At 39.6% G+C, this 14,873-nt stretch overlaps 2 protein-coding genes across 2 annotated transcripts in view; one reads left to right on the top strand and one right to left on the bottom strand.

The window, feature by feature from the left end:
* The window catches only part of nudC (nuclear distribution C, dynein complex regulator), a 103,004-nt gene that overhangs the window by 17,501 nt on the left and 70,630 nt on the right, over nt 1-14,873 (bottom strand). The gene's annotated exons all lie outside the window — the stretch shown is intronic.
* LOC117156084 (uncharacterized) overlaps nt 14,278-14,873 on the top strand; it is a 69,738-nt gene continuing 69,142 nt past the window's right edge. Inside the window, exon 1 of the mRNA XM_076618771.1 lies at nt 14,278-14,596. Within this exon, the coding sequence (XP_076474886.1) occupies nt 14,591-14,596 (6 nt within the window). The 5' untranslated portion in view covers nt 14,278-14,590. The remainder of the gene's footprint in view (nt 14,597-14,873) is intronic.

Below are 14,873 nucleotides of genomic sequence, written 5' to 3'. Positions count from 1 at the left end.
GTCTTTATTACAGTCAGATAGTCAGTTGACCGTTTTTATTTAACCTTCATATTTTTCATGATGCTGTTTTTTTTAAATAACAAAGGAGATCTTACTAAGTAATAAAACAGTTAACCATCTGGCGATTCGTTGCGCAACTACGTATGGAGATACTTTGGCTATCGAAACAGAAACAACGCGAACGATTGACATTATCGACGCTTAGAATCGCAGAGAATGGTTCGAGTTGCTAAAGGACCACCCATGCAAGAGGTATACGTATACAAAAATTACGCTCATGCGGGCACTGCCTAACGATTCGACCGCGATATTTTGCGTAATTTATTTCGCGGTTTCTTGCATTGGAAGAAATCCACTTTTCTCTTATTTACAGTTTTAACTTGCAATTTATATGTGTCTTTTCACCACGTGCACAGATTATAGCGGATAACAAAGTCTCTGTCACTGTGAATACTTGTACTGATCCTCGCGTATTTCATTTCTCATCGCACACAGTTTTTACGCAATTGTCCTCTTTATTACTTAATAATTACTGAATTTATAGTTATTTCGTTATTATCTACAAAACATAGGACAAACTCGGGTTCCTATAAAGATTTGAAGTGTAATCTGTCTTTGAAAATCCACTTCCTGAATTTCATTTCATTTAAATTTTCTTTTTAAATCTGGTTACTATAACTTTCACTCTATATTTGCGTCTACCCATATGATGCGCAATTTTATAAGGATATTTCAAACGTTACTAAAAAAATCTTGCCTCATAGAAGCAAACGTATTACATATTTGACTGTGGCATAAGAAATGCAATTAATTCACACATTAATGCGACCCTAGACTAGCGTTATGGGATCAGAATGTTAGGAAGACATTAATTCGCATTGTTTCCAGGATTTCCATTATGCAAAGCGTCCATCGGTGCAATTTTGTGCGGCATTCCTTGACACGAATGCGCATGGAAACGCACGCGTGCGCGCCGCACAGAGAGCACGATAAATTTTTAGATAGACTTTAATCGCGCCGTTGCGTTGACTGGATACGCGGTGAAATATCGCCGTTACGTGCGACTCGTCGTAATTAAATACATAATAATTCCTTGGACGTTGAGAGGATCGACGATTACCGTGGTTGGTGCGCACGCTGATTCCTCGAGCGTACATAAGCGGAATGCATCGATCGATTCAAAGTGGAGTCTGACTTCGCCTCGACGCGGTGTGTGCACCGTTATGGCAACTACGGCTGTCATTCGTCCGAGTCTCGACCGAATCAAGAATCGCTTTGCGTGGAAACTATTGTTTCCAGTTGAGAAATAGCAAATCTCGTCCAACTTGGTTAGCACAAGTGGCAGCTGCTAGCCCTATGTTTGGTTCTATCGACAATTACTTGTACTTTTTATTTGGTTTGAAGCCTCCAAGATTAATTCACTCTATTAGAATGGGATTACTTTAGTAGACTGTAATTTTTCTCATTATTGTAATTGAAGGACTGAAGGAAAAAGGTATGTGTCTAGATTTTTAATTCGAAGGAACTGTGGATAAAATTATCATTTAGTACAAAAGTCTGTATACTGTCACATATTAAAATATTTTTGTACTTATAACCACTAAAAACATAGAAACCCCCCGGAAAATTCTTGAAATAAATTATATTCTAATTCTTATACACTTTTCGGAACAATTGGGTTCTATTGAATCAACCGAATGAATAAAAGCGAAGAAACTCAATAGGCTGGATAGATCAACGTATTATTTGTACGATGTTAAGATAAAAATTGACTTCAAGGAAATAATTAAAGAAAGAATGTATAAGCATTAATTAAATCCTTTTGTGCAGTATATTTATTCTATTCGTTTCTAAAAAAGGATGTATTTATACCACTTTTGTATTGAGTCCCTCGATACTATTGACCAATTCAATATAGAATTTTCGATTGCAACATCCATTGTAACAAAGGTCAAACATCTCCAATAACAATTTCAATCCAATCAATCTCATCTGAGAGACTCATCTGAGCCTAATCTAATGTGCTTCGAAATTATTTCAGCTCGAAATTATCGAAAGAAAATTTAGTTTGCTTAAGGAAAGTATTATTAACGAGTGATGAATCATATATAATAATTACCAAAGGGCAATCATATTTCAATCCATTGCACAACGATCGATACAACGAAACGATTCTCGTGTAGCAGCTGCTTAAAAGCAATTTCTTGTCTTCTCAAACGTTCTATTCCCCCATAGTCGACCGCGTTATGAGCAGCCGCTTGTCCATCTCGATTGTTGCGCCAGACTCGCCGGCGCATCTACTACTTAGGTCCCTGTCATTGACATCGGCAATCATTATCATCATCCTCATTACATTTGCGACGAGTACCACCGATTGATTCCAGTTATTACAAGCATCGATCCACCAACGATGATCCTTCCCTGCGAATGGGGAACCCGCGGCAAACCTGGGTTAATCGACGATAATGTGGCTTTCGATTGGGAAACACAGCTTTGATCCAGGTCAACGACTATCGCGCGCTTTGATCGTGCATGGGGCGATCCTTTATTGAAATCGTTAGGAGGTTTATTAAGTCAACATTTGTTGAAAATGTTAGGTAACTGGTAGAAAATCTCTTGGAAATCTACGAATTCCATACATTTCTTTCATAAATGATATTTGCAAAATAAATATTTTCTCTCTTCTGAATAAATGTTTTATGGTAAAATTAATGAAATTTCCTGGAAATAAAAGATCGACATCTTTCTCATGAGAGGTTTAAAGATTTATTAGCGGCGAATAGAGGAATATTTAAAATTGGTAGTTGGTTAAATATACTGAGATTTTTTAGAGAAACGTCTATGAATCGCGAAGAGTCGGGAATTAGCCAATCGATATTGCGAATCGGTTGAATCGAGATCGTCGATCCGACTCGATGAACGCCTTTCACGCACAGGTTACTCAACCGAAATCGTTACAATTTCTTTATCCATCCGGAAACCGCAACTCCGCGCCGCCTAAGTAATACTCGCCGCTTCTGTTTTCGAGGAGTTAAACACCAGTTAAACCAGTTGAAGACTTGCTGTTCGTGATACGGATTGGATTTCTATCTTTGTATAACATTGTATAATATTTTATTCTTCACAGTTGAATTATTCATTAACTTGTTAACCGAACAAGACGAGTTAACTCATTATTCGTTGTAACATGGTTAAGACGGTTAACAGATAGCATAGTTTAAGGTTAGAAGTAGGAGTTTCGATGTGTTTCTCACCTCCAGGAACAATTCACTCAATTTTGCAATCTATGAATCATAGACGCTATCTTTCCACGTGTTGATTCTCCTTTCAATCCAGCTCTCGTTAACCTCCATCGTCGATAAATTCGTAAAAATTCCGCAATATCTTCTAGCTCATTTCCAAGAGGTCTAGGATGCTCAACAATGAACTTTCTAAACTCACACGTCGCTATTCTAATCTTAAATACAACTATCTAAAACAATACATCGAAAGAGAAGAAGAACGAAGTTGAAAAAAATGAGTGGAAAGATGAGAAAGTGGCAACGATCAAACTTACTCGTGCGTTACACTTGAGCTTCATTTCCTGCATATTCTCATCAAGCTACAGAATAATTATTCATCTATATCGGCGTAATGATTCTTTCTTCTTAGAAATTATGCAGATAAATCAACTGAAATTTGAAATCGAGCAAGTCTGAGCTATCGCCAGCTTGTTGCTACGCGAAAACAATAGCCAACAACGATCTTGCGATGCTTCGGATTTGCTCTATTCCGGACTTCGATTAATTTTACTCATTTTTAATAGAAATAGTAGAATTTTTAAAGAATTGTTTCATAGATGGATCAATATCCGAAGAAGATGAAGATTAATCGTAACGCGCAGATAAGTTCGACCTCTGCTCAGTTCTTTCAACTTTCCTGTCACATCTCAAGCAAAAATGCCAACTTTTGTTCCTTGAGAGATGCTCTTTAATGTCCTGCAAGAATTTTTCGTTTGCAAGAAGGTCGATAAATGGCCAGCTTTTAACATCCTCCTGTTACTCATACCAAATACGCAAATATTAATTTCAAACTTTCTTCGGCCCGCCCATTGTATGTCAAATTTCTCAGTATCATAAAACTTTAGCAAATCGTAAACGGTACAAAGAAACCGAAGAATGACGAAGACTGAGACCGGTGGTTTGGATCACTAACATCCGAGGATCATTAACGTCTCTCTGGAGGATTCGCGAGAGTCTCTCCCCGTGGGGAAAAGTGACGCACTACTCGTGTTCGTGGTCGCAGATCGCTATTGGGAAATCACGCGACTTTGATCCGGCTCCGCTCGTTTTATCGCGTGTTCCCTCCTCCGGTTTGATGCCTAGGCTTCGACGAGGATACGCGCGCGCGTCTGCACGGTGACACTACCGTCGTCGGTGTCAAGGATTCCGAAGGATGAGCCTATACCGAGATTTATTGGGTTATTTGCGTATATGTTACAAGGCTACGAGCGCCAAGTGACAACGGTGAATCCTGGACAGCTGATCTTCCGCTGCACGCCACCACCTCCTGCTTTTTGCTTATTCTCATAAAGGCACAATGTGGAGGCAAAACGTCATATTCCTCTTTATTCTGACAATCAGCGTTTGATGCCATTTGCTTGCAATAGGTTTTCCATGACGTTAACGATTAACGGTTTTGCTCTCTGAAGAAGCTACTAATACGAGTTTCTACAGGTGGTTTATGACGTGACGTCTTATGGATGTGGTATTTAAATTTTTTTTAGAAAGTAATAAAATAACGAGGAAGACGGAAGAGAAGACTTACGTTACATACGTCTGTGATACCAGGAACGAACCTTTTGAACGAATGATTTATTACTATGAATTAGTGAAAATTAGAAACTGACAGGTTACAGGTTATTGATTGTAGAAATGTTTTGTCTAATTTTAGACCACGATGACTTGTCATTTGTAAAACTTCTAAAATTTCATGCTTTCTTCGTTACCATTATTGTAAGAGGGCAAAGAGTAACCAGAAACTCGAACCTGTTACTGTTACTGTAAAAGAGTTGTAATTAGTAAATTGAGAAGTTTTATTAATAATATCGCTTTAACTGTGCGTAAGAATCGAGTTTTCAGGAAAATACAGCCGACTTTTGGTGAGTAAGTCTGTTGTTTATCAAAAATATCAGAATTTGATAAACAACAATTTATTTGTATGAATTTCAAATTGAATAAAATACAGGATGCGGTTATGTTACTATAATTGAAAGGATATTAAGGCTCGCTTGAAATTTGCGATTAATTATTTCCTTCGCGATAACATTCAATTATAATAACGACAAAGATGTTAAGATTTGCTTAAGACTCTACAATTAATCGTTTCGTACACGACAACGTTTAACTGACATAACGAACAATACGAAAGAAAATGATTCGGCGAATCGATTAATTTGACGTAAACTAACTGTGTTTCAAGAGTGCACAGTTGTTTGGTATTCGTTTGGAGTTAGATGATCATTTCAAGTAAAAGTTGCTCAATATTTGTATGCAAAGGGTACGCAGATGATTAAACTTGGTTAATCGACTGTCCATTAAGAACATTGAACTTCTCCTGGATAAAGGATAGAAGTTTCCATGGTCGTCTACATTAGGCTAATCCGACAACTCTTAAACGCAAGGTGGAAATATGAAATATGAATAAAATTGCCATTTCTGTAATTCTTGTGCAAGCATCGGCGCGCTGATGATTAGATAATTTTTATTACGAAGTATATTATGTTGCAATTATTCTTGTCGTGGTTTCTACCGAGGCCGTTTCTTAACATTACATAGTTTTAAACATAGCAATAAAAAAATTATATAAATTAACTCTTACAAGAAAAGATATTCGTGGAGAATATTAAGAAGTTGGAAAAAGAACAAGTTTCATGAACATGTACAGAAGAGTGACGATTAAGCCACTGATTGAGAAAGACAAGTTAATTTGTTACACATTTTGTCAATTTTTTGTACACGATTCCTTATTTAGAAACCTCCTATTACTTTATACGATGTCCTACTTCTGTTAATAATAAATTACATCACATTTACATATGTAAAGGCTAAAATTGACATGAACTAAATTGAAGATCAATTGACTCAAATTGATTCCATGACTATAGAGAAGTTTCTACTTGAAAAGCAACCCAGCAAACGAGTTAAATATAGAACCAAACATTCCATCGAAGAGTCCAGGACTTAATTACAATCACTGGCCATTTTCGTTTTTACGTACCTAAAGGTACATAGAAATCCAAGGATTTCGTATTTCTTTGAAACGACCGCGTTTATCTTTCACCTGTCAACTTCTAAACAATCACGAGTTATCTACGAGCTGCTATGGAATTAAATTTTACAATAATAATCTCGTTTTTCCACGGTATAACGCGTCGACGATGTTGCAAACGTCCGTGTCGAAAGTAGCAATCGAGTGCATGGTCTAATTGCGCGATAATTGCCAGGATAACCTTGTCGTGTCGTGGCGTCCTTCCTATTCCTTCGTTTCACAATCCACTAGGTGGCCAAGTACGAATTTCTTCTTCAAAGGGATTCCATCGTTTTGAATACTTCCTTATGGCGCAATGCCAGAAATCCTGACCATTTTCCTTTCTTCAAGGCGTTCGCCATTCCACAAAAACGAAATCATAGACGAAAGAAACTTGGTCGAAGGTGATGACCCCATCACGTCATGATTGACCTTACGAATCGTGATGTTTCGCAAGGTATAACACGAAATTATAAATGGATCAACTTTGGCTCGAGGAGTCAGGCCACGATCAATGCATAATTACCTCGATAAACGAGACAGCGAATTTGCATAATAATCGCACGACTAAAAGGCTCACTGAACTTTCGTTGTACACTCTATCTTTAATTGATCATCGCTCAAGTGATTTTTGACGTCCTTTTAGTCGGTTTTCGCAGTATGGACTTCCTATGTGGGTCTAGAGGTTTGATCGACGAGGCTCCAGATATATAAATTTTTCATTCAAAGGATTTTCTGGTCGTCTGATTAATTTTTAAGTCGATTCGAAGGTCTGAATTTCGGATGAACACATCCTACTGAACAAATTAAACGAGCTACGTGGACAAAATTGATTAAACGACATTTCCATGAATTTTTAGTTCCTAAGTGATAGAAAGACGAGGAAACAGAAATACAAAAAACGTTGAGCTGTTTGTTTAATATTTTAAACAATTGAATACTCGAATAATATTTTGTTATAGTAACGTATGTCAAGTTGTATGTAAAGTATGTCAAGAAATTGGAACATCAATATTGTCCATTTAAACTCATATCAACATCAACGTTACGCTGTGCTTCGTTCCTATAATTCCTAACTTGTCTAAAAAAAAAAAAAAAAAAAAAGAAAAGTTTCCAGAAATTCAAATGTATCTTCAAACTTCAGAGAATAAATTTCTGTGCCGAAAACTCTTCAAATCCCAAAATCCACGAACTTATCCACAAATTCTCGTGTTCAGTAATTGCGTGGCAATTACACCAATGACCCCGGTTTGCCGGCTGACCTTACCGGGAATGCTGTTTTAAATTCCTGCATTTCGCAATTGGCGGATGCTCGTAGCACGTTCCTCGTTCCCGGCCACGTATTAGGCAGAACCAGTCGTTTTTGACGCGCGGAACTCCGTATTTCAGCCGCGTAGAAGCGTCTATCCATGATGGACGGAGAAAGAGAAAGAACAAGAGAGTGAAACACTCGTAAACACACAGAGGAAGAAGGATAGAGAGGTTGCTCGGGTCCGGTTGAACGAGACTCGCATACGGAAAACCAATGTCCCAATGTCACAACGATGATACGCTACCGCCCCCGCTCGCCTCCCGGAATAGTTTTTTTATCCGTTGCTTTGGCGGCCGCACGATGACAAGAAAAGGTTATGTAACGCAAGGCCTAAATACCAATCGACATGTTCTGCCGGATGCACGGAGAGGAGATCTGCATCCAGATTGCAGATTGTCCCCATCGATCGATCGCGAGTGAATCGTTTGGCTGACGTAAGCAAAAGGAACGAGGCGAGACAGTTCGAACATCAGAGGTGTCGATTATCGGCGCGTGGAATTTTTACACGATGAATTAGAGTTTGTTTATTCTAATGGTGTCGCCATGAAACTTCTAGTTGGAGAGCAGTGGGTCAAGTGGTAGAGGAGAGATTTTCTGGAAGCGATTAGACGTCATTGTAAATCTGTCCTTTGGATGAGTCTCTGTGTGGTGGATTGAATTGATGTGATTTGCCAGTAGAAGCGATAACTGTAGGTTTTCTGTTGGGATAGGATTTTTGTGATACAGTTTGTAGTACATACTACATGGTATATTTTTATACGCGTTTTGTTTATGTCATATACCGTATAATTGATTATAATTTTCTTAAAGAATCCTTGATTCTTCAGGCCAAAATTGGGCCACAGATTCGCGACAGCGAGTGGCGCCAACATTGCAAAACCGGTTAATTTAGAATTGTGTCCAGTGATCCATCGACCGAATGATTGATGTTCTACAAGGGGAACGAAGCCGCGATATTCGGTGTAACATGCAAACGAGGCTAGTGGAAGCGCCACCGGTCGATACCAGTTCGAATAAATGCAAAAGGCGGTCCATAGACATAACAGAATATCTACTTGGCTGAGACAAAATATCACGATAAAGGAAAGACGGGTTTTAGGACCAGTTCCATTTTAGGAGTTTAAATCCATGTCTTATATCTGATTTCAAAATTAGATCCCATAAAAGATTATTTACATCGGATGGATTTTTGATTAAGCGATGGAGAAAACAATCTACTATAAAAAATGGGCATCTATAAATTAGCAAATTATAGTAGTTCTCTATGGGTTGGACTTCAGATGAACCGATCAAGAAAACATTTTCTAAGTTGATTACTACCTAACTATCAGATAACTGACCATCTGTCTAAATTCTAACATTCCACGCAGTCACGATCTATTAAAATATCTGTCAATACATCGAGCGTACGTTATACAGCGAATCACGTTCATTTAGCCAGTTGAATTTCAGATGAACTGATCTAGAAGACAGTGGACCAGAAAAATTCGCACAGTCAATCATTATCCGTTCCACTGCTCCAAACGATTGCAATCTAAGCTTTCCTCCATAAAACATCAAGCAACACACCCCTCATAAATCAGCAAATCACACCGTATCAAACCCCGGTACTATTTCTCCGTGCTGTTTCACTTATCTCCCAATTAAAACAGCCTGTGGTACGATCAGTTCCACGCTCATGACCAAAACGTCTTAGAAACCCTTTCGAAAGGCGAACACAAACGCCGTCGATCCACGAGAGATCGTATCGAGAGTCCGATCCATCGAGTCGATCACCGGCGTTCCTATGTCGGAGGGAATAATTTCACGCTGAAAAGGCCCGTTAAAAGGCCGCCACGGGACCGTAATTTCCTGAACCCTGCGTGGAACGCGGCCGATACGCGAAGACCGAATCGAATTCGCGGCTTGTCCCTGAGAATCGTGGAACGAAGCATCGCGAGGCCGTCACTTTATTAAATTACATAGTCTTAAATAACGTAAAATGCCTCTTGCGGGCGATAATTCTCGGTCGAGAGCGGGCAAAGCGCGCGAGCTGGCACCGCTTGACAGGCAGCGCGCAATTGATATTGCGAAATCTTGCGAAATACATCCGCGGGGCTCCACGGGGTGAGAGGGGAGAAGGGATGAGAAGGTGGGGGAGTTTCTTCGTTTCCAGGCGATTTCGTGCGAAACAATTAGCAGCGAACGAGAAGAGAGAAAAAGAAACGACACCCTTGGCCCCGCCGTTGATCCCTGTTGATTCTTCTCTCGCGCTGGTTAATCGCACACCGACTTTATGAGATTTCTGGGTGACAGTCGGTTGTTTCGTTCGTGTGGCCCATGGCCAGAGTAACGCACGAACCGTGAGTGTTTTTTGCTACGTGGATGGGACTCGTCGGTGTCAGGATGGTTTCCAGAGTTGTCTGAACGTTGGGAAATTTTGCAGATGTTCGGCCATGTTAAACGTGGTTGAACGAAGATTGACAGAGTTTGCGGTATACGTATATAATATCGTGAACGTTATTTTTTAAGATTAGCGGTGATATGGCGAATCATTGTTCTGATCATTCGGCTAGATTTTGAAGAACGTTCATTCAAAGGACTCGTATACTTAGAAAGAAATCCCTTGATTTGAAGTTATTATGTTTTCATTCGTCGTTCGTTTGACTTAGGAAACCGCATTACAATCAGGAAATTTATAGCTTGGGTTAGATTGATTTCGAAAGACATGTGCTGCTAATTGATGAAATCATTCACTGCATATTTGTTTCATTCAACAAATCGCTCTATTGCACTGGAGAATTTCCTTGAATTTTTTCATCAAATCAATTCAATAATGAAATACATCAAATTACAATCTTCTTTCCAAACAAGTACCTCTTCTAACGAACAGCAGCAAACTTTCGTGCGTATCCTGAAGAATGCAGCGGGTTGCACAAAAGGCGCAATCCGCAGAGGGCGAGCATAAATCTCGCATGTACAAATTAGTATCAATTGCACGGGTAATTACGGGCTGCGAAAACTCAATTACGGTGTCCCGTGTCGATCGAGCCGACCACGTACGACGTGAACTGACGCGCGCCGGCCGTTTCTGGAGCACAAGTCAATCGACAGTTATTGCGCGAGGAAACGTTGGATCCGGAGAGCCTTTTCTTGGTCGGTGAACCGAGAAAACACCGAGGACACCGGCTGCCCCAAGATCGAGATCGTTTCGATGCTGATTTCGATGTCTGTTAAATACTCTATCGAAATGACTTTGCTTGAGATCTGCATGAGTGAGTCTTAGATCGCTCTTAATATATAACGTGTCATAAAAAGAAGCATCACTTTTATGTTTTATCGTAACTTCTTTCCGTTTGTGTTATGGCAATTTTATGGTAACAGTCGTATAGCGTGGAGCATCCAATTTTATCATGGAACATTCGACGCTTGAACAGTTATGGTAATAAGAGTTTATTATTGAGATCAATCATTCGAGTTGTTAAATTCGTACGTCAAAAAGTAGGAACATTAATTGGCTCTTTTATTCGCCTGATTTAAACGACTCTACATTTCTTCCAATTGGGAGAACTTAATAGGAAAGCTTAAAAACGTGTATGGTATAAACGTGTATAATCTCAAAATCTTATTTAGGTGCGGAGAAAAATAAGGTCATGTTTCAGTTAGGTTTGTGTAAGGCTTCTAGTGCAGTTGAGTTAGGTCTGGGATAGGCTCACGTCATAAATAATCCGTTTCGAGCGTTTGATTCATCATTAGACATGGTGTACATTGCCGTTTGAACTTTGTCGGCCTCTCACTTGATCGTGATTGATGTTCGTGGAACATAGCACACGAAATGTATCAGCTATTGCTGCTGTAAATTAATAGGTGCTCCTCGTGTTAGTTGAAAAAATATAATACACGAAAAGTAGATGTATAGTACAGTACAGTAGGTTATTGTGCTATTATATAAATTCATCAATTCGTTTATTTACTGACAAATAAATAAACCTTTCAAATATGTTTGTAAATGAAACGCGAAATAAATTAGTATCGAGCGATCACCGACTATAAAGAAGCTTTTCCTACAGGTGGTGAAAGTAAATAGATCTGAAAAAAATTATACACATTAATAATGATAGCTTTGCTTTTTATACAAATTGAACTTTTTCCTTGTATCTTGACGCTCCTGAAGTATAACGGAAGGAGAAAAACCTTTTTAAATCCACATACTTGTTATAATCAGAAGATTGGGTTTCAAGCGAAACCGTGTTTGTATCTCCATAAAAAGCAAAAGCGTGGTACTCGTAAAGAAATCCTGTACTTATAATGGTAATTTCACGGAATAGAAAGCTTGCTGCCCAATCAAGCAGAGCCATAACCATAACCCGAAGGGTTGCGTGCTGGACTCCGTAACAAAAAACAGATGTTCAAGTTGAATCACGTGAAAAAGTAATTGGCAAGAAACCTGCATTTTATGGGGATCGTTATCAAAAGGGTTGTTACGACGTGTTCCGCCTAGAACGTGAAGAAGTAAGCCATTGTCCATGACCCACATTCCGTGGTATAAACTCGAAGGGAATTATCTTCCAGGAAAGTAATTCCTTGTTACCATTCCCGAGAAGAGTAAACAATTATTATGATAATAAGAATTCTTCTCTAATAAACGATGACATTCATCTCTAAATTCTTCTTGAAATTGTTAGAAAAAATTGTAACTTTTCTGTCATCAATAAAATTCTACGAGAATATAGGATCTCGTTGTAAGTGAAACTCATAGACGTCTCATATACAAAATTATGCTTCACACATTCACTGCTATTGATACATATGCATTTGTTGTATTTTAGATTTTCTGTTTCGATAAAATGAGTCAGAAGACTAAGTGAAATAATGAATTTAACAAAATACTATTATTTAAAGTAAAGATGTTTCTCTCAAAAAGAAATGCAACCCCTATTTTTTTTTCAAACTTGAGTGTATCATACGTCTACATGATTATATTATTGCATTAATTATCTGGAAAAAATCTGTTTAGAAAAGATAAAAAAATCTAGACGATATTTCTTTCGTGTTGTTTTGCGAATTATTCAGACTTTTCATATTAGAGATATGATACGCAAGACGTTCGATTTGCATTTCAAATGAAGATTACTCTGATGTCACTCGGACAACAATGTCTTTTGTTCGTTCTCGCGATCCAGCAATCTGGAAACAGAATTCTCTCAGAGCTACGATGCAATAGTTTCAGAAAGGGAAGAAGATTTATCAGGAAATAATCGAGAATCCTTGCGCTTTCTCGATTAAGTCATAAATCAAACCGTCAATTCCTTTGACAAACGAAACGCAGAAAACAAAATTAAATTAAACGCGACTCGCGTGCCAAAGATAAAAGGGCAGAGACATCCTCGACTGCTTTAGGCCGACAAAACAATCGTTTTGTTCGACCCTGACCCACATATTGCTCCGTTGTTTGCCTGTTCTACAGAGCACTAATGCTATTTTGATTTGATCGCCAGCGATCTGATCTTCCGGAAGAACCCGCATCGTTGATCTTGTCCTTAATTGATTAATAATAGGCAATATTTGTCTAAATCCATTTGTGATATCTAACTCAACATTCTATCTAACAGTAAATCCCTTGCTAATCCCACTTTCATCCAAGAATTAGCCTTTTTCTGATATCCTACACTTCGTTCGATTCGTTCCAATTTGAGGTCATAAAACAATGCTATTATACGTGTTCGTAAAAATATAGGTATCAGTACATACAAATATGTCATTGGTTACGAAAATATGAAATTACATCCCGAGGCCTTTAAAAACAGCTTATCGAGCATGAACCAATTGAAACGAAATACCAAATGTTGCTCAGACCACAACGGATTAAGCCCGATACTTTCATGATTACCATCGAACCTACAACACCCTTCGTAACAATCCTTAGTTATAGTCACCTAAAGTTTCCAAAAAATTTGACAACATCTAGCAATTCACAATATTCACCAAACAGGACAATGGTCGTCCAAAGACCCAGGTATTCGAACTTCGCCTCCCACTCCCGTGATCCAAAGAGAGGGGCTGCCAGGTAGGCAACGGCAACGCATCTTCTCTCGAACGGCCGGAATCCATGACCCAGATAGCAGCGAGGCGTTTTCTGGTCGGCGAAAACAAGCTGCGTTCACGAGGAAGGATGTTCTCCCCCTGGTGGAAAGCTTCTCCCCGTGTGGCTCCTTATCAGGGCTCGTATATTCCTGTTCTCTTCGTTCTCTCGCTACACAGCTTTCGGATGGGCAAGCACACGCACACACACGCACACACACAGGCTACTGGGACAAGGTTGCCAGGGGTCCATAACTATCGCGCGCTGACACACAAGAATGCGCGCTTCTTACCCACCGGCTTGGATTCACTCGGTCGTCCGTCTCTTCCTCTCTTCTCCTCGTCTGTCTTCGTCGCTGCTGTGGTGCTTGGCGGCTGTTGGGTCCTCACCGAATCCCCTACCAACACTTCTCACTCGAGGGTTCGGCCACGGGTCCCCCGCTCTGGCAAAGGATCGCAGGGGGGCCCAGTTCGGACCCGATCCCCTCTTCGTGACCCCGCTTCACTCCTCTCGTACCCCTCCTGGTCACCATCGGGACGCGCCTCCGTTGGATCGCGACGCCGTTTCGATCTTTGAATACCCCAGCGTCGTCACCGTGATGACCAGTCTTCGAATTACGGGCGAATCCCGCATACGTCTCCCGTGATTAAGCGGTCTGGATCGGGTCAGTCCAGAAGAATCACTCGCGACATAGTATTCTTGTCGGTATAGTTTATTTGGTTTTGGTTTCGAAAGATTGCGACGATACTTGGTTCGATTTCACGTGATTTTTTGAGAAGCAGGCGAATTTTGCGTTTCGAGGAAGAAGAGTGTGAAGCTGTGTAGGTGCGACCCTCCTCCTTTGGCGATCGCTGTCACGCGACTGAGGTCGAGGGTCTTTCGCGAGATACTGTGTGATTCGAGACGTCGTTTACTGGAATTTTAGCCAAATGTCGGTGAGTAATTATCTCTCTTTTGGTGGCCTTGTCGTGTGAAGATTTTGATAACTCTTTGGCCCTTTGTAAGAGAACTGGGTCATATCGATGATACAAGAGAATCTTTACCCTTGAATTTTTCTTTCTTACGCAAGAAAGTTTCAAACATTTCATCTAACGAAAGACTGTATTATTACACATTGTAAAAATGTTAAAACTTAGAAACAATTATAAATAAATCAAACTTGAACATAATTAGCTTGCTTTGGCCGCAGAGATGACAGAATATTTGCATTTA

Source organism: Bombus vancouverensis, chromosome 5 (genome assembly GCF_051014615.1).
Source record: "Bombus vancouverensis nearcticus chromosome 5, iyBomVanc1_principal, whole genome shotgun sequence".
NCBI lineage: Eukaryota > Metazoa > Arthropoda > Insecta > Hymenoptera > Apidae > Bombus > Bombus vancouverensis.
The sequence above is the reverse complement of the archived record's forward strand: the minus strand, read 5'-3'. Positions and strand labels throughout refer to the sequence as shown.